This window comes from Coregonus clupeaformis, chromosome 24 (genome assembly GCF_020615455.1).
Source record: "Coregonus clupeaformis isolate EN_2021a chromosome 24, ASM2061545v1, whole genome shotgun sequence".
Lineage (NCBI taxonomy): Eukaryota > Metazoa > Chordata > Actinopteri > Salmoniformes > Salmonidae > Coregonus > Coregonus clupeaformis.
This window is the reverse complement of record NC_059215.1, coordinates 37704111-37722447: the sequence shown is the minus strand read 5'-3', so window position 1 is coordinate 37722447 and position 18337 is coordinate 37704111. Positions and strand designations below refer to the sequence as shown.

The 18337-nt window shown below is 44.6% G+C and overlaps 1 protein-coding gene across 1 annotated transcript in view; it reads right to left on the bottom strand.

The window, feature by feature from the left end:
• The window catches only part of LOC121538195 (polyhomeotic-like protein 2), a 67270-nt gene that overhangs the window by 22323 nt on the left and 26610 nt on the right, over positions 1-18337 (bottom strand). The window contains exons 4-7 of the mRNA XM_041846005.2: positions 17532-17609; positions 17053-17214; positions 11095-11184; positions 1370-1625 (exon numbers count right to left, since the gene is read on the bottom strand). Of these exons, the coding sequence (XP_041701939.2) occupies positions 1370-1625; positions 11095-11184; positions 17053-17214; positions 17532-17609 (586 nt within the window). The remainder of the gene's footprint in view (positions 1-1369; positions 1626-11094; positions 11185-17052; positions 17215-17531; positions 17610-18337) is intronic.

Here is an 18337-nt window from a genome sequence, read left to right as displayed (position 1 = left end):
ACATTAACTTCACATAAGGACACATGAAAACATGTGTTTTTGGAACACTTCACATGTGTTCACGTGTGAAATGTATGTGGTTTTTCCATAGGGGTAACTAAATAAAAAATAAATACCACCAAAACATATTTTATTAAACAGTAGCGCAACCCCTTGTGGCATGCATTTTAATCAGAAACAGAAGTTCCTGCCTCTGATCTATTGATTTTGGATGCTGAGATGGGGGGAAGGGTTTCCTGTGCGCACATGGTGACAGAGAGGAAGATGTGCGGCGCTGAGGGGCGTCCCCCCAGCCATCCCCCATCTGGAAGTAGCTCATTAGGAGTAGCTCAGACCCATGGGTCAAGCCTTCAGCCGTAGCCTCCACTGCAGCCTTGTCCTCCTCACCTTTAGCAACACTACGGAAACAGTCTGGTTCTGCTTAGGGCGGCTGCTTAAAGCTCTAGTGCTGCAGGAAGGAGGTGACTGTATAAGATGGTGTTTAGGAGATCCCTTTTATCCTAACTACTAATGAGATCCTCATGAGGAAAAAAATTGAGTGGAGACGTCTCTCCTCCTCGTGCAACATTTCAGCTTATAACAGTGTCCAAATTTCTAAAGCATTTTGACAGTAAGTAGATTGAAGGACGCAATTCGATTACTGACTGCACATAGTGTTACATAATGCACACAAGCAGTAGAGGTTAAATGTTGAGGTGGATGTTGATGGACTATTGGAAATCTAGTTATAGTCAAGGAACTCTGCATATTGGAATTAAGCTGAGTGTACTGCTGCTGTGTTTTGAAGCTGTCAGTCCTCTTGCCATTAAGATACTTTTAGAACCCCTCTCTGCCATATTTGCTCAGTATAGGAGCTGTCACTGGGGTCTGGCTGAGGCTTGCTGTCTGATCTTAGGCCATTTCCCCTTTACGTCCTGTAATAATAATACATTTCCTATGTAAGTGGGTCCACGTGGATAGGGCTGGCAGTCTATTGAAGGGCTGGCCTGCATTTACAGTAAAGCCTTCTCTTGGATAGGTCTGATAGACAGCCCTGTGCCAGCCTGGTGATGTGGTATGGAAATAGAAATCAAAAGGACCTATAGTGGAGACAAGGTTATGGAAGTGCCTTTTGACAAAATTGTAAGGTAAAAACACCTCTTTAGACTTGCCCTAACTGTGTGTGAAATTTGATTTATCTATAGCAAAAGTCTAAAATCAACAGTGCCCTGCCCTGGCTCCGGCTACATGCACTACAGTTATCATGTTTATGAAACAGTGTTGGTGTCATCATACTCCACCCACATTCAGGCTTATATAACATTCATGCTATTAAACCTATGCTTATTTTTTATGCTAACTTGAACAGGGCGCTTTGAGTGTGGCCTACCTGGGCTGATGAGGGGGTGACTGCTGACGGCCATCACACTGCGGCTCACGGTCACCAAGTGGCCCTCACCTTTCTGCCCTCCCTCTGATGGGGCCTCCAGGGGCCCCAGTTGGGCTCCCTGTGGCCCATGGGTGGGACCCCTGAGCTGGCCAGCCAGGTAGACCTGGGCCCCTCCAGACATCTGTTTGAGACGAAGGCCCTGGAGCTGAGAGGAGGAGGGAGCCCCCTGCTGGCTACAGATGGCAAGGTTCTGCACCTATGAGGAACAGGAGATTTAAAACGACATCATAGGAAGAATCCCAATTGGGCAAAAGTCTGTTCTCTCCTCAACTCCTCTGTCCTCTGTGACCCGGAAACCGATGAGTGGTCGAGGAGAGGGCCAATTCGTTAGTAGAAAAACAAAGGAGCAGGGAGTAGTGCTGTCATGGTGCGGGGAGCAACGTTCCCTCACTTTTTTCAATTTGAGAATAGACAGAGCTGGTAAATATATATATGGAAAATTAATTCGGATAAATTCTAAATAAATTATATTTAATCACCACAAAAATTCCATGAAAACGATAGAATGACAAACAAAATAAATCTCTAGGCTATAGCAGCCTATAGATACAGATGTAGGATCTTAATTTGAGCCAGTTTGCTACAGCAGGAAATAATACTGCAGCAACAGGAAATGTGAATTAATTTGTGGATTATAATTAATGGAATTTCTGTAGGGGTTGATAAATGTTTCGTTAGGGCAAATCAAGTCTGAAATTTCATAGTGGAAATTGCAATCTTTAGAATACTTTTAAAACTCAAATGCACTACAAGTTTGCATTTCCTGCTTTGCAGGAAAATTCTTAGCAATAAAAGAATGATCAAATTAAGTAGATCCTACATCTGTAGGTAAATGTTTCTTCCCTGTCTTCTCGCTCTCTGGCAGTGGCGCGAATGATGAGTAATGCCGCGTTCAAAACAACGGAACACGGAAAGCTCCGACTTCTGACTTGCGTTCAAGACAACTGGGAACTCATGAAAAAAAACCAGCTCAGACTGGAAAATCGTTTTGAACGGTCATCCAACTTGGAATTCCAAGTAGTAAACTCGGGCGTCTTTCTAGAACTCCGACTTTCCGACCTGAAGATCACTGACGTCATGATTTTACCAATTTTTTTCCCCAATTCCCAGTTGTCTTCAAAGCACCATAGAGCAGATGGTGTTAACAAACTATTAGCCTTTCTTGTAGGCCTATTTTGTTTCAATCAAAGCATATATCCTGCCTAGTGGAGCGCTCTGTTGAGTTTTGTCCGCATGTGTTTTTTTCTTTGACTATTCAGCTTCAGATAAGAAATGACTGAGCAGGTGCTTTTGGTGTATCATATTATAGACCTACTATGCAACAGTATATGCTATTATATTCGGCTCTGTCATGTAAAATACAAATTAATCATTATGTGATCTTGCGAGACATTGATTCAGCTTTACTAAACGAGCACCACTGTGAGAAGTGATAATCTTCTATTTGTAATAGGACTATTAGGCGTAGGCAACAGATCTTGAAGAGGGTTGTTTTAATTGATTTGAGCGCCCTTCGAATCGTGGTGCAGAAAGCACCGTAACGAACTGGTCACATATTGTTCTGGATTCCACTGCGCAAGTGGGGGTCCGTGGAGTTTTATGAACATCAAGGCAGACACGCAGTGAAATTGATTCCTATATCTCGTTGGTGTGATGAAAGGTTCATGCGGTGGATCAGTTTGTCTACATATGCAATAGAGGTGGTACGTTTCTGTAAGCAAAGCACTCCGACAGTAGAGCGAGTTCAAGTGCGTTGTACATGCGCCCCAAGTCCATAACAAACTGTTTTGAGGACAGCCATTTTAGCAAGCCCTGTTAGAGTTCTCTGTCTGTGGCTGTTTTTGTTACGTTGGATTTTGCCCACTCAAAGTGGTCAAGCCTCCGACCGATGGGCCTCTGCACACATGCCCACAGTTATCATTTTACTGTAGTGGGATGAATCATGGTCACACAGAGTGTTTCTTGGTAGTCAAACAAATCTACTTTGAAACAAAAGTATACACCTCACACGCATGGTTATGGGCTTTAAAAAAGTCGAAAATGTATTCAATTTTGAGTTTGCATCCCAATATTACTGTAAGGTTCTGTATTTACAGTTGAAGTTGGAAGTTTACATACACTTAGGTTGGAGTCATTAAAACTCGTTTTCAACCACTCCACACATTTGTTAACAAACTATAGTTTTGGCAAGTTGGTTAGGACATCTACTTTGTGCATGACACAAGTAATTTTTCCAACAATTGTTTACAGACAGATTATTGCACTTATAATTCACTGTATCACAATTCCAGTGGGTCAGAAGTTTACATACACTAAATTGACTATGCCTTTAAACAGCTTGGAAAATTCCAGAAAATGATGTCATGGCTTTAGAAGCTTCTGATAGGCTAATTGACATCATTTGAGTCAATTGGAGGTGTACCTGTGGATGTATTTGAAGGCCTACCTTCAAACTCAGTGCCTCTTTGCTTGACATCATGGGAAAGGCAAAAGAAATCAGCCAAGACCTCCCAAAATAAATTGTAGACCTCCACAAGTCTGGTTCATCCTTGGGAGCAATTTCCAAACGCCTGATGGTACCACATTCATCTGTACAAACAATAGTACGCAAGTATAAACACCATGGGACCACGCAGCCATCATACCGCTCAGGAAGGAGACGCGTTCTGTCTCCTAGAGATGAACGTACTTTGGTGTGAAAAGTGCAAATCAATCCCAGAACAACAGCAAAGGATCTTGTGAAGATGCTGGAGGAAACAGGTACAAAAGTATCAATATCCACAGTAAAACCTAGAGTCCTATATCGACATAACCTGAAAGGCCGCTCAGCAAGGAAGAAGCCACTGCTCCAAAACCGCCATAAAAAAGCCAGACTACAGTTTGCAACTGCACATGGGGACAAAGATCGTACTTTTTGGAGAAATGTCCTCTCGTCTGATGAAACAAAAATAGAACTGTTTGGCCATAATGACCATCGTTATGTTTGGAGGAAAAGGGGGTAGGCTTGCAAGCCGACGAACACCATCCCAACCGTGAAGCACGGGGGTGGCAGCATCATGCTGTGGGGGTGCTTTGCTGCAGGAGGGACTGGTGCACTTCACAAAATAGATGGCATCATGAGAAAGGAAAATGATGTGGATATATTGAAGCAACATCTCAAGACATCAGTCAGGAAGTTAAAGCTTGGTCGCAAATGGGTCTTCCAAATGGACAATGACCCCAAGCATAAGTTGTGGCAAAATGGCTTAAGGACAACAAAGTCAAGATATTGGAGTGGCCATCACAAAGACCTCAATCCTATAGAAAATGTGTGGGCAGAACTGAAAAAGCGTGTGAAAGCAAGGAGGCCTACAAACCTGACTCAGTTACACCAGCTCTGTCAGGAGGAATGGGCCAAAATTCACCCAACTTATTGTGGGAAGCTTGTGGAAGGCTACCCAAAATGTTTGACCCAAGTTAAACAATTTAAAGGCAATGCTACCAAATACTAATTGAGTGTATGTAAACTTCTGACCCACTGGGAATGTGATGAAAGAAATAAAAGCTGAAATAAGTCATTCTCTCTACTATTATTCTGACATTTCACATTCTTAAAATAAAGTGGTGATCCTAACTGACCTAAAACAGGGAATTTTTACTAGGATTAAATGTCAGGAATTGTGGAAAATGTATTTGTCTAAGGTGTATGTATACTTCTGACTTCAACTGTATTTTCTTAGTTCACCTTGTGTTCTTGAACATAGCCCTGTTTCTTTGTGTTCTTGAACGTAGCCCTGTCTTTCATTTTGTTCATTGATTTCACCTGTGTTTGTTACTCACCTGGTCTCATCAGCTCCTTATTTAGTTCAGTTCATTCTGTTTGTGCCTTGTGAGGTATTGTTCGTGTTGACTCAACTAAGCCTTTTCCTAGCTTGTTTGTGAGAACCAGTTATAGCCTTCAGTCCTAGTTTGATTCACCTGCCTGTGGCTATGATTCCTGCGAAATAAACACCTGCCTTGCTCTGCGCGTGAATCTACACCTTTTTCTCCCTGATTATTCATTACAGAATACTTCACCTAAAAACGGAATGGATTCAGCGGAGCTACAGCAGCGCCTAACCCAGCAAGAGGAGCGTATGGAGGAAATCTGCCATCTTCTCCGCCAGCGTATCCCTACTCCTCTGATGCCAGGTATTGTAACCCATAGCCCTCCTTCATTCATATCCATGCCTGGAAAATATGACGGTTCACCTGGGAAATGTCAGGGATTTCTGATGCAATGCAACAAATACATTGAGCACAACCCCACTAACTTCGCCACCGACAAGAGCAGGGTGGATTTTGTTGTGTCTCTACTCACAGGCAAAGCCCTGGATTGGGCCACCGCCATATGGACTGCCAACAGCACAGAACTCGGATCCAAGACCCATTTCCACACCCTCTTCAAAGAGGTATTCGATCACTCTCCTTCCGGTCGTCCTATAGGAGACCTCCTCATAGACCTTCAACAAGGACGCAATTCAGCTGTCGAGTATGCCCTTGAGTTCCGCATCATGGCTGCAGGGAGTGGATGGAGTGAGGCTGCTTTACTTACCGTCTACCGAACAGGGCTCAACAGGGAACTTCAGGCGGAGCTGGCCTGTAGAGGTGACCTTCAGGATTTAAATCAATACATTCTTATGTCCATCTCCATCGACCACCTCCTCGCCGACCGCTGAAGAACTCTGCCACCCAGGAACCCGAAACCTTCTCTTTCCATGATTCCGTCATCCCGTCCGAGTCTTCCAGAGCCCATGCAGTTGGGCCATGCTCCTCTCCCGTGTATCGAACGTCAAAGGCGGATCCAAGAAGGGCTCTGCCTATACTGTGGAGGGAACGATCATCTACTCAGCCATTGCCCTGTTCGCCCCCCGCGGAGAGATGAGAAGGGTCCCTCTGCTGCCATGCTGGTAGGCGTGTCCTTATTTCTCAATATCTCCCAGAAGCAATTCTCCATCCTGGTATTGATAACCGTGAAGGGGGTTACTAAGTACGTAGAGGGCTTGATAGATTCGTGAGCAGCAGGTAATTTTATCGATCACCAGCTAGTACAAGAGCTTGACATTGATCTAACACCTGTCACCCCTCCCTTAAGGATTAACGCCCTGGACGGGCAGCCATTGGGCACTGGCTTCATTACGCACCTGACACAGAGCATCACCCTCCAGATTGGAGTCTTCCACACCGAAACCAATCAACTCATGGAACTCTCATCCCCCAAACAGCCACTCATCCTCGGACACCCCTGGCTTTGTCGTCACGACCCTGCCATCTCGTGCCGACAAGGTGAACTACTGTCCTGGTCTTCTGCCTGCTTCACCAGTTGTCTCAGCCTACCCTGCAGAGCCACCACCATTGAGGACTCTGCCTCTGCAGTGCCACCCACCATACCATCTGAATACGTCCAGTACACCAATGTCTTCAGCAAAATCAAGGCCTCCACTCTGCCACCACATCGCCCAGGGGACTGTGCAATTGATTTACTCCCTGGAGTGTCTCCACCGACGGGCCGTGTTTACCCCCTATCTATCCCGAAAAATGAGGCAATGGAGAACTACATTGATGAAGCACTCAAACGGTTTCATTTGTCCTTCTTCTTCCCCGGCTGCGTCCAGCTTCTTCTTCCTTGAAAAAAAGGACTGTGGTCTCCGTCTATGTATTGATTACCGTTCCCTGAATGACGTCACAGTCTAGAACCGTTTCCCTCTTCCTCTGATCCCAGCGACCCTTGAACAAGTGGGCTACGCCAACATCTATACAAAACTTGACCTGTGAAATGCATATAACCTTGTCCGTATACGTGAAGGCAAGGAATGGAAGACGGCCTTTATCACTGCACAAGGGCACTACGAATACCTGGTCATGCCCTAAGGCCTCACTAACGCCCCCGCCGTCTTCCAATCCTTTATGAACAAGGTTTTCCAGGATATGATCAACCGCTTTCTCATCATCTACATTGATGACATCCTGATTTACTCATTTACATTTTACATTTATGTCATTTAGCAGACGCTCTTATCCAGAGCGACTTACAGTTAGTGCGTGCATACATTTTTTATACTGTCCCCCCGTGGGAATCGAACCCACAACCCTGGCGTTGCAAGAGCCATGCTCTACCAACTGAGCTACAGGAGGCCCTGAAGGAACACATCCAGCATGCACAAAAGGTTCTTCAATGGCTCCTCGACCATAACCTTTATGTGAAGACTGAAAAGAGCACCTTCCATGTAACCTCGGTAAACTTCCTCGGTTTCGTACTGACACCTGGAGGGGTCAGCATGGATGAGAACAAAGTCACCGCCGTCAGTAACTGGCCCAAACCCACCACCGTTAAGGAACTCCAACATTTCATTGGGTTCTCCAACTACTATCGGCGGTTCATTCGGAACTTCAGTTCTACTGCCGCTCCCCTCACTGCCCTTACCAGCCAAAAGACCCGGACCCTTCAATGGACTGATACCGCCCTGAATGCTTTCAACACCTTGAAACGCCTCTTCACCTCAGCTCCTGTCCTTCGCCAACATGATCCGACCCTTCCTTTCACCCTGGAGGTGGATGCCTCCGAATGTAGGAGTAGGAGCCATACTCTCTCAGCGGGTGGGAACACCTCCAAAATCACATCCCTGTGCCTTCTTTCCCAGGACGTTATCCTCCGCTGAGAGGAATTACGATGTGGGGATCAGAGAACTTCTCGCCATCAAGCTGGCCCTCGGAGTGGCGCCACTGGTTGGAGGGCGCACATCATCCCTTTCTCGTCCTAACAGATCATTGTAATCTGGAATATATCAGAGGGGCCAAGAGGTTAAACTCCAGACAAGCCCGCTGGGCTCTCTTCTTCACATGCTTCCATTTTCATGTTACTTACATCCATGGAAAGAAAAACGTAAAAGCTGTTTCTCTCTCTCTCCCGCCAGTTTGACTTTCTGACCAGTAAGTCAGACCCTACAGCCATTCTTCCTTCCTCTTGCATTATGGGACCGGTACAGTGGGAGGTTCACTCTGCCATTCAAGAAGCCCTAACCTCAGACCCGGCTCCTCCTGCGACACCAGCTGGGAAGAGTTACGTACCAGCAGCTGTTAGACCCCAACTGATGCAATGGTGTCACACGTCCTTGGGGTCAGGACATCCGGGCATTACACGAACCACCGAACTTCTAGCCCTTAAGTTCTGGTGGTCCTCACTGGCATCCGATGTAAGGGATTACGTACTCTCCTGTTCAGTCTGCACCCAAACCAAAAGCCCTCGTCATCTCCCTTCCGGTAAGCTTCAACCTTTGCCAATCCCTCACAGACGCTGGTCCCACATAGCTGTTGAATTCATCACAGACGTTCCTGAATCCTCTGGTAGCACCACCATCCTTGTCATAGTAGACCGTTTTTCAAAAATGTGTAATCTGGTTCCTCTTCCTCATTTACCTAATGCCATGGAAGTGGCTGAGTGTGTGTGTGTTCCATCTGTATGGGATTCCGAAGGACATCGTCTCTGACCCGCGGGCCACAGTTTGTCTCCCAGGTGTGGCGAGCCTTCTGTGACCGACTGGGGGTCGCCCTCAGCCTCTCCTCTGGGTACCATCCCCAGACCAATGGGCAGACGGAACACCTGAACCAAGAAATAGGGAAGTTACTCCGCCAACAATGTTCTGCCTCTCCACACGACTGGAGTCGGTATATGGCCTGGGCCGAATACCCTCAGAACTCACTCAGGCATTCATCCCTCCGCCTTACTCCATTTCAGTGTGTACTTGGTTACCAACCCCCCATGTTTCCCTGGGAGGCGGAGCCTGGTACTGTCCCAGCTGTCGGCGACTGGTTTCGGAATAGTGAGCGGGTATGGAAGACCGCTCACCGGCATCTGCAGGAAGCCTCTAATACCCAGAAACGCTTTGCCGACAGACGCCGCCGACCTACGTCACTCTTTCACCCCGGACAGTGTGTGTGTCTCTCTACCAGAGACATCTGGCTCCGCCTCCCCTGCTAAAACGTCTGTCCTCGCTTCATTGGTCCCTTCAAGATAACCCATCGCATCAACCCTGTCACGTACCGCCTCCAGTTACCGCGTCCGTATAAAATCTCCTCGTCCTTCCATGTGTCTCTGTTAAAACTGGTCACCTACAGTCCTCTTCATCCTCCAGTCTCAACCCGCAGTGCGCCCCCACCATTGGACATTGGAGGGGAACCTGCCTACGCCATTCAGGCCATACTGTAAGGTGCTGTATTTATTTTCTTAGTTCACCTTGTGTTCTTGAACGTAGCCCTGTTTCTTTGTGTTCTTGAACATAGCCCTGTCTTTCATTTTTGTTCATTGATTTCACCTGTGTTTGTTACTCACCTGGTCTCATCAGCTCCTTATTTAGTTCAGTTCATTCTGTTTGTGCCTTGTGAGGTATTGTTCGTTTTGACTCTACTAAGCCTTTTCCTAGCTTGTTTGTGAGAACCAGTTATAGCCTTCAGTCCTAGTTTGATTCACCTGCCTGTGACCACGATTCCTGCCTTCTGCGACGGCGAAATAAACACCTGCCGCGCTCTGCGTGTGAATCTACACCTTTTTCTCCCTGAGTATTCATTACAATTACACTTTATATACATCACAGAAGTCTGAAATATAACAAAATCGCTTTACATAGAAATACAGAATTTCCAGTGGTTTAATTTTTTTTAAATTAATGATACAATTATGAAAATATTAATAACATTCCACCCATGTGGCCACTAGAGGGCGATTTGGTCATTTGACTGCAGGAAAGGGCTACTTCACTCACAAAAGACATTCAAGAAGATCTAAATGCATATTCCCATGAAACTGATTGAGATCAAATTATTGGCATGCAGTTTAGAAATTTCACCGGTAAAACGTATATAATTATCATTCAAGATTGACAGAGATGATGGCCTATTTTGAAATGAGGTATGCCTAACAGTGTTTGGGGGTGTTAAAAATAGCAAATATTCTTGAGTCAATGTGTGGGCATAGGCAGACGTTGCAATTGGATGAAGCATTTTATGCATAGGTCTATTATACAATGATATTCAATAGGCTACATCTGTCAGTAGGCTACAAACTTTGAGAAATTCTGATGTCATAAAAAAAAGATATGGCGCTTCCTCACCTACATTTTTTTTATAGAACTACACCACTGCAAAGGAGTGTCCTCCCCTCCTCGATAGCCTCCTCCCACCGAGGACGCACAAGTGTATCCTCTCGGCTCCTTAGCGCAGAAGCGTTTTGAAATCCACCACACCCCCTTTGAATCAGCTCTTGTTTTCTCAGAGGAGAAACGTGTACACATTTAAAAACAATATTTTACTTATCCGTTTATCTATAAAACGTCTTGCACAACTAGCTACATTTGTTTTTATGACTTTACACATTTATTTTGGGATTCCGCCCTTGTAAACGTAATTTGCCTGATGACGCGTGAATGGAGAAGGACCGTCTCAATTCATACAAGCTCATGTTTCCACGTTTCCTCTCCTCGGAGACGGAGGAGAGGAGGCGAGCAATAGGATTCTCCCATAGCATCCATGGTATACATGTTTGGTGTGTATGTGTGTTGTGTGGTAATGTGTACACCTGTGTCTGTGCATGTGTGTGCTCATTGAGGTTGTGAATGCATATGCATATGCATGTTGTGTGTGGTGAATATTACCTGTGCACTAGCAGACTGTTGGTTGATGGCGGACTGTGACGAGGCTGCTGATTGGACAGTGGCAACAGCTGCAGTTGGGGTGAAGATGAGCTGGGAGGACAAAGAACAAAAAAATATTGGCACTAACACTGCTCCAAATCAGGACCAGCTAAGCCCTCAGCTAAGATTGGTGTTATCCCACTGAGCTATTTAAGCCAAAAAATTACAGTAATAAAGCTCTTTCAACTGAATCTCGCCATCCATGAACTACATGGCTAAGGCATTTTCTTCCCTGGCAGCAATTTGATTTTGAACAAGACCAGCCATGTGCAGCGTTGTGCCGTGTTATTCTGATCTAAGATGGATAGCAACTCAAGGATGCTTGATGGTTTCAGAGAGGAAAGAGTTGTCAAAAAAAAACATTACTACACATTATGGCTCCAGTCCAAAAAATCCTACGAGGAATCTCAGTATTTCTGCTAGTAAAAACATAACTGACACTCAAGTCTTGAGTCTTGTTTTCCTTCTAAATTACCCTCTGCTGTGCCACATACAGTGGGAGAAAAAAGTATTTAGTCAGCCACCAATTGTGCAAGTTCTCCCACTTAAAAAGATGAGAGAGGCCTGTAATTTTCATCATAGGTACACGTCAACTATGACAGACAAAATGAGAAGAAAAAATCCAGAAAATCACATTGTAGGATTTTTTATGAATTTATTTGCAAATTATGGTGGAAAATAAGTATTTGGTCACCTACAAACAAGCAAGATTTCTGGCTCTCACAGACCTGTAACTTCTTCTTTAAGAGGCTCCTCTGTCCTCCACTCGTTACCTGTATTAATGGCACCTGTTTGAACTTGTTATCAGTATAAAAGACACCTGTCCACAACCTCAAACAGTCACACTCCAAACTCCACTATGGCCAAGACCAAAGAGCTGTCAAAGGACACCAGAAACAAAATTGTAGACCTGCACCAGGTTGGGAAGACTGAATCTGCAATAGGTAAGCAGCTTGGTTTGAAGAAATCAACTGTGGGAGCAATTATTAGGAAATGGAAGACATAAAAGACCACTGATAATCTCCCTCGATCTGGGGCTCCACGCAAGATCTCACCCCGTGGGGTCAAAATGATCACAAGAACGGTGAGCAAAAATCCCAGAACCACACGGGGGGACCTAGTGAATGACCTGCAGAGAGCTGGGACCAAAGTAACAAAGCCTACTATCAGTAACACACTACGCCGCCAGGGACTCAAATCCTGCAGTGCCAGACGTGTCCCCCTGCTTAAGCCAGTACATGTCCAGGCCCGTCTGAAGTTTGCTAGAGTGCATTTGGATGATCCAGAAGAGGATTGGAAGAATGTCATATGGTCAGATGCTTTTTAGTAAAAACTCAACTCGTCGTGTTTGGAGGACAAAGAATGCTGAGTTGCATCCAAAGAACACCATACCTACTGTGAAGCATGGGGGTGGAAACATCATGCTTTGGGGCTGTTTTTCTGCAAAGGGACCAGGACGACTGATCCGTGTAAAGGAAAGAATGAATGGGGCCATGTATCGTGAGATTTTGAGTGAAAACCTCCTTCCATCAGCAAGGGCATTGAAGATGAAACGTGGCTGGGTCTTTCAGCATGACAATGATCACAAACACACCGCCCGGGCAACGAAGGAGTGGCTTCGTAAGAAGCATTTCAAGGTCCTGGAGTGGCCTAGCCAGTCTCCAGATCTCAACCCCATAGAAAATCTTTGGAGGGAGTTGAAAGTCCGTGTTGCCCAGCGACAGCCCCAAAACATCACTGCTCTAGAGGAGATCTGCATGGAGGAATGGGCCAAAATACCAGCAACAGTGTGTGAAAACCTTGTGAAGACTTACAGAAAACGTTTGACCTGTGTCATTGCCAACAAAGGGTATTTAACAAAGTATTGAGAAACTTTTGTTATTGACCAAATACTTATTTTCCACCATAATTTGCAAATAAATTCATTACAAATCCTACAATGTGATTTTCTGGATTTTTTTCCCTCATTTTGTCTGTCATAGTTGATGTGTATCTATGATGAAAATTACAGGCCTCTCTCATCTTTTTAAGTGGGAGAACTTGCACAATTGGTGGCTGACTAAATACTTTTTTCCCCCACTGTATCTATACCCTGGCCACATGAAGGAAATCATCATATTAAATCATATGGAAAACATAGAGTACTGTACTCTAGTCAAGTCCATCCTATTCAACTATTGCTGTACATATACTATTCTATCCTACGTATTCTTGAGATATACTATATATTCTATCCACATACTGTCCATAATGTCTATACAGTGCATTCGGAAAGTATTCAGACCACTTTTCCCACATTTTGTTACGTTACAGCCTTATTCTGAAATTGATTACAAAAAAAAAATCCTCAAAAATCTACACACAATAGACCATTATGAGAAAGCGAAAACAGGTTTTTAGAAATGTTAGCAAATGTATTACAAATAAAAAACAGAAATACCTTATTTACATAAGTAGTCAGACCCTTTGCTATGAGATTAGAAATTGAGCTCAGGTGCATCCTGTTTCCGTTGATCATCCTTGAGATGTTTCTACAACTTGATTGGAGTCCACCTGTGGTAAATTAAATTGATTGGACATGATTTGGAAAGGCACACACCTGTTGACAGTGCATGTCAGAGCAAAAACCAAGCCATGAGGTCGAAGGAATTGTCCGTAGAGCTCCGAGACAGGATTGTGTCGAAGCACAGCTCTGGGGAAGGGTACCAAAAAAGCGTCTGCAGCATTGAAGGTCCCCAAGAACACAGTGGCCTCCATCATTCTTAAATGGAAGAAGTTTGGAACCACCAATGAGCAATCGGAGGAGAAGGGCCTTTGTCAGGGAGATGACCAAGAACCCAATGGTCACTCTGACAGAGTAGCAGAGAGAACAGTCAATGACTTGGGTGACTGTAGTCTTCCTCTGACACCGCCTAGTATATTGGTCCTGGATGGCAGGAAGCTTGGCCCCAGTGACGTACTGGGCCGTATGCACTACCCTCTGTAGCACCTTACGATCAGATGCACAGCAGTTGCCATACCAGGCGGTGATGCAACCGGTCAGGATGCTCTCGATGGTGCAGCTGTATAACTTTTTGAGGATCTGGGGACCCATGCCAAATATTTTCAGTCTCCTGAAGGGGAAGAGGTGTTGTCGTGCCCTCTTCACAATTGTCTTGATGTGTTTGGACCACGATAGTTTGTTGGTGATGTGGACACCAAGGAACTTGAAACTCGACCCGCTCCACTACAGCCCTGTCGATGTTAATGGGGGCCTGTTCAGCCCGCCTTTTCCTATAGTCCACGATCAGCTCTTTTGTCTTGCTCACATTGAGGGAGAGGTTGTTGTCCTGGCACCATACTGCCAGGTCTCTGACCTCCTCCCTATAGGCTGTCTCATCGTTGTCGGTGATCAGGCCTACCATTGTTGTGTTGTCAGCAAACTTAATGATGGTGTTGGAGTCGTGTTTGGCCACATAGTCGTGGGTGAACAGGAAGTACAGGAGGGGACTAAGCACGCACCCCTGAGGGGCCCCAGTGTTGAGGATCAGCGTGGCAGACGTGTTGTTGCCTACCCTTACCACCTGAGGGCGGCCCGTAAGGAAGTCCAGGATCCAGTTAGAGGGAGGTGTTTAGTCCCAGGGTCCTTAGCTTAGTGATGAGCTTTGTGGGCACTATGGTGTTGAACACTGAGCTGTAGTCAATGAACAGCATTCTCACATAGGTGTTCCTTTTGTCCAGGTGGGAAAGGGCAGTGTGGAGTGCAATAGAGATTGCATAATCTGTGGATCTGTTGGGGCGGTATGCAAATTGGAGTGGGTCTAGGGTATCCGGGATGAGGCTGTTGATGTGAGCCATGACCAGCCTTTCAAAGCACTTCATGGCTACCGACGTGAGTGCTACGGAGCGGTAATCATTTAGGCAGGTTACCTTCGCCTCCTTGGGCACAGGGACTATGGTGGTCTGCTTGAAACATGTAGGTATTACAGACTCGGTCAGGGAGAGGTTGAAAATGTCAGTGAAGACACTTACCAGTTGGTCCACGCATGCTTTGAGTACACAACCTGGTAATCCGTCCGGCCCAGCGGCTTTGTGAATGTTGACCTGTTTAAAGGATCTCGCTGTACTTTGCTCCGTTCATCTTTGCCTTGATCCAAATGAATTTAACACAGGCGGACTCCAATCAAGTTGTAGAAACATCTCAAGGATGATCAATGGAAACAGGGTGCGCCTGAGCTCAATTTCGTGTCTCATAGCATAGGGTCTGACTACTTATGTAAATAAGGTATTTCTGTTTTTTATTTGTAATACATTTGCTAACATTTCTAAAAACCTGTTTTCGCTTTGTCGTTATGGGGTATTGTGTGTAGATTGCTGAGGATTTGTATTTATTTTATCCATTTTAGAATAAGGCTGTAACGTAACAAAATGTGGAAAAAGTCAAGGGGTCTGAATACTTTCCGAAGGCACTGCACATAGACATGGAATCACTGGCCACTTTAATAATGGAACACTAGTCACTTTAATAATGTTTACATACTGGTTTTCTCATCTCATATGTATATACTGTATTCTATTCTACTGTATTTTAGTCAATGCCACTCCGACATTGCTTGTCCTAATAGTTATATATTTCTTAATTCCATTCTTTTACTTTTAGATTTGTGTGTATTGTTGTGAATTGTTAGATACTACTGCACTGTTGGAGCTAGGAACACAAGAATTTCGCTACACTCGCAATAACATCTGCTAAATATGTGTATGTGACCAATAAAATTTGATTTGAAATAGCTGTGCAGCGAAACTCCCCATCCAACCTGACAGAGCTTGAGAGGATCTGCAGAGAAGAATGGGAGAAACTCCCCAAATACAGGTTTGCCAAGCTTGTAGCGTCATACCAAAGAAGACTCAAGGCTGTAATCACTGCCAAAGGTGCTTCATCAAAGTACTGAGTAAAGGGTCTGAATACTTGTGTAAATGTAATATTTCGTTTTTTTATTTATAATAAATTAACATACATTTCTAAAAACCTGTTTTTTCTTTGTCATTATGGGGTATTGTGTGTAGATTGATTAGGGGAAAAAAACGATTTAATCAATTTTAGAATAAGGCAATAATTAATAATGAAATATAATATTATATATATATATATATATATATATATTGATTCATACTCCGGACTCCGACATTGCTAGTCCTAATATTTATATATTTCTTAATTACATTATTTTACTTTTCGATTTGTGTGTTGTGGTATCCTGGGAGCTCTTCCCTGGGGGTTGGTGATAGAGGGGAGGTACGTGCCGTGATGTTGGCTCCCTCTGTTGGGGGTACCCGGGCTGGGCACCCCGACGCTGATGGTACCAAGTAGGGGTAATTAGGGGAGAGTGCCAACCAGCCGTGCAGGCCATATAAATGGAGCACCGTGGCACACCGCGGGAGAGAAAAAGAGAGAGACAAGGAGTGAGCCTACAGAGGGGAACGAAGCTCCCAGAGGCACGGAGCCGAATATGAGAAGAAGGGCCGAGCCAAACCTAAGTTATTTTGTTGTTACGTAAATTTTTTTGACTAGTAAAGTCGTGTTTTCTAACTAGAACCTCCCTGTCTCTGTGTCCGTCTCTGTGCACTCAACCCAACACCCCACGGTTTACCATAGTGTATTGTTAGATATTACTGCACTGTTGGAGCTAGGAACACAAGCCTTTCGCTACACCCGCAATAACATCTGCTAAACATGTATGCGACCAATAACATTTGATTTGATTTGATTAGATTGAGCAGTTGCGCAGTTTTCCGGAATAAAAACATCAAAACTTTCCTTCACTATTCAGATGAAGAGGGCCCATCTAGTTGTGTGGAGAGGAGATGACTATTGACCATTCAATCAGTGGTGAAATAGGTATGACAAATGTGGAATGTGTGTGCGTGCTATTCCCTTACCATCTGAGCCCGCAGATACATCTGAGCTTGGCTGGCGGTGAGGACGAGGCTGGAGGCGTTGCCTAGGAGCACAGCCTGCTGGGGGATACAGGTGGGGGCGGAGCTAACACTCTGGACTCTGCTGATTAGCTGGGCCACTGCTGGAGTTGTGGCCAGGTTTACCTTGGAGAGGAGGACAGGGGTGTACTGTAATGACTATAACTTGTAGAAGAACTAACACAATTTCAATCATATCTGTTCAGCACAATATGTTTATTTTATGAATGTTCTGTAAGGTTGCCCACTCATGAACATGCCCTAGATATAATCAAGTCATAAAGACGCAAAAGATACAAAGATGCAGGAACAGACATGGACATGTAGCACACACAAAAATAATCTAGAACAGAAGGTCACACGCAGACAGAAACAGGGACAGACATTAAACTCAGTGGACTAGCAACAGACTGAGACAGCTATATCGAAACAGTTCTACTCACAGTGGTCTGTGTGGAACATATCTGGTGAGAGGGGTTCCCATTCTGGTTGGAACTCTGTCTTCCTGCCACTATGGTAGACTGGGAAATGTAGGAAATGAAGAAAGGTACCAAAATCAAAACTATCAATAGATATTTTGTGCCACCCTGCAATATACTGAATTATTATTTATGTTGTCCCTTATAAGTAGGCCCTGCGATAGACTAGCGTCCTGTCCATAGAGAGTACTTGTACATAAACTGTCTTAGGTTACAGAAACAGGAAATGTGCTCCTGCTCTATGGGCCATTCTGGCTCGGACAAGGCTACTTACCTACTTTACTACTTATAAGTATTTGCTATTTGCCACTACATAGGGAAAACCGAATACAGACCTAAGAGTAATGGACAGAGACTTAGCCCCCAAGTGTAGCCTACTCTTCTCTAATGGAGTGTAAATGCCCTCATAGTGTAAAATGATTTTGCCCCCAGTGAGGAACTAGTCATCCATCAAGAGCCCATGTTAACCAGCCAGGCCTCATACTGATGGAGACCAATTTGTTATGTGGGGGGAAACTATACGAAAGTCTTCACATGGCTAGTAGTGAGCAACCACTTAGTTTAGCTATAGCTGTAATTTGTATTTGTGTTTGTATTTATTAGGGATCCCCATTAGCTGTTGCCAAGGCAGCAGCTACTCTTCCTGGGGTCCAAACACATTAAAGGCACTTACATTACATATAAAACAAAAGATACATCAGTACATCATATAACATTACACCACTACATATCTACAATACAAAATGTATAATACCACCATACAACAATAT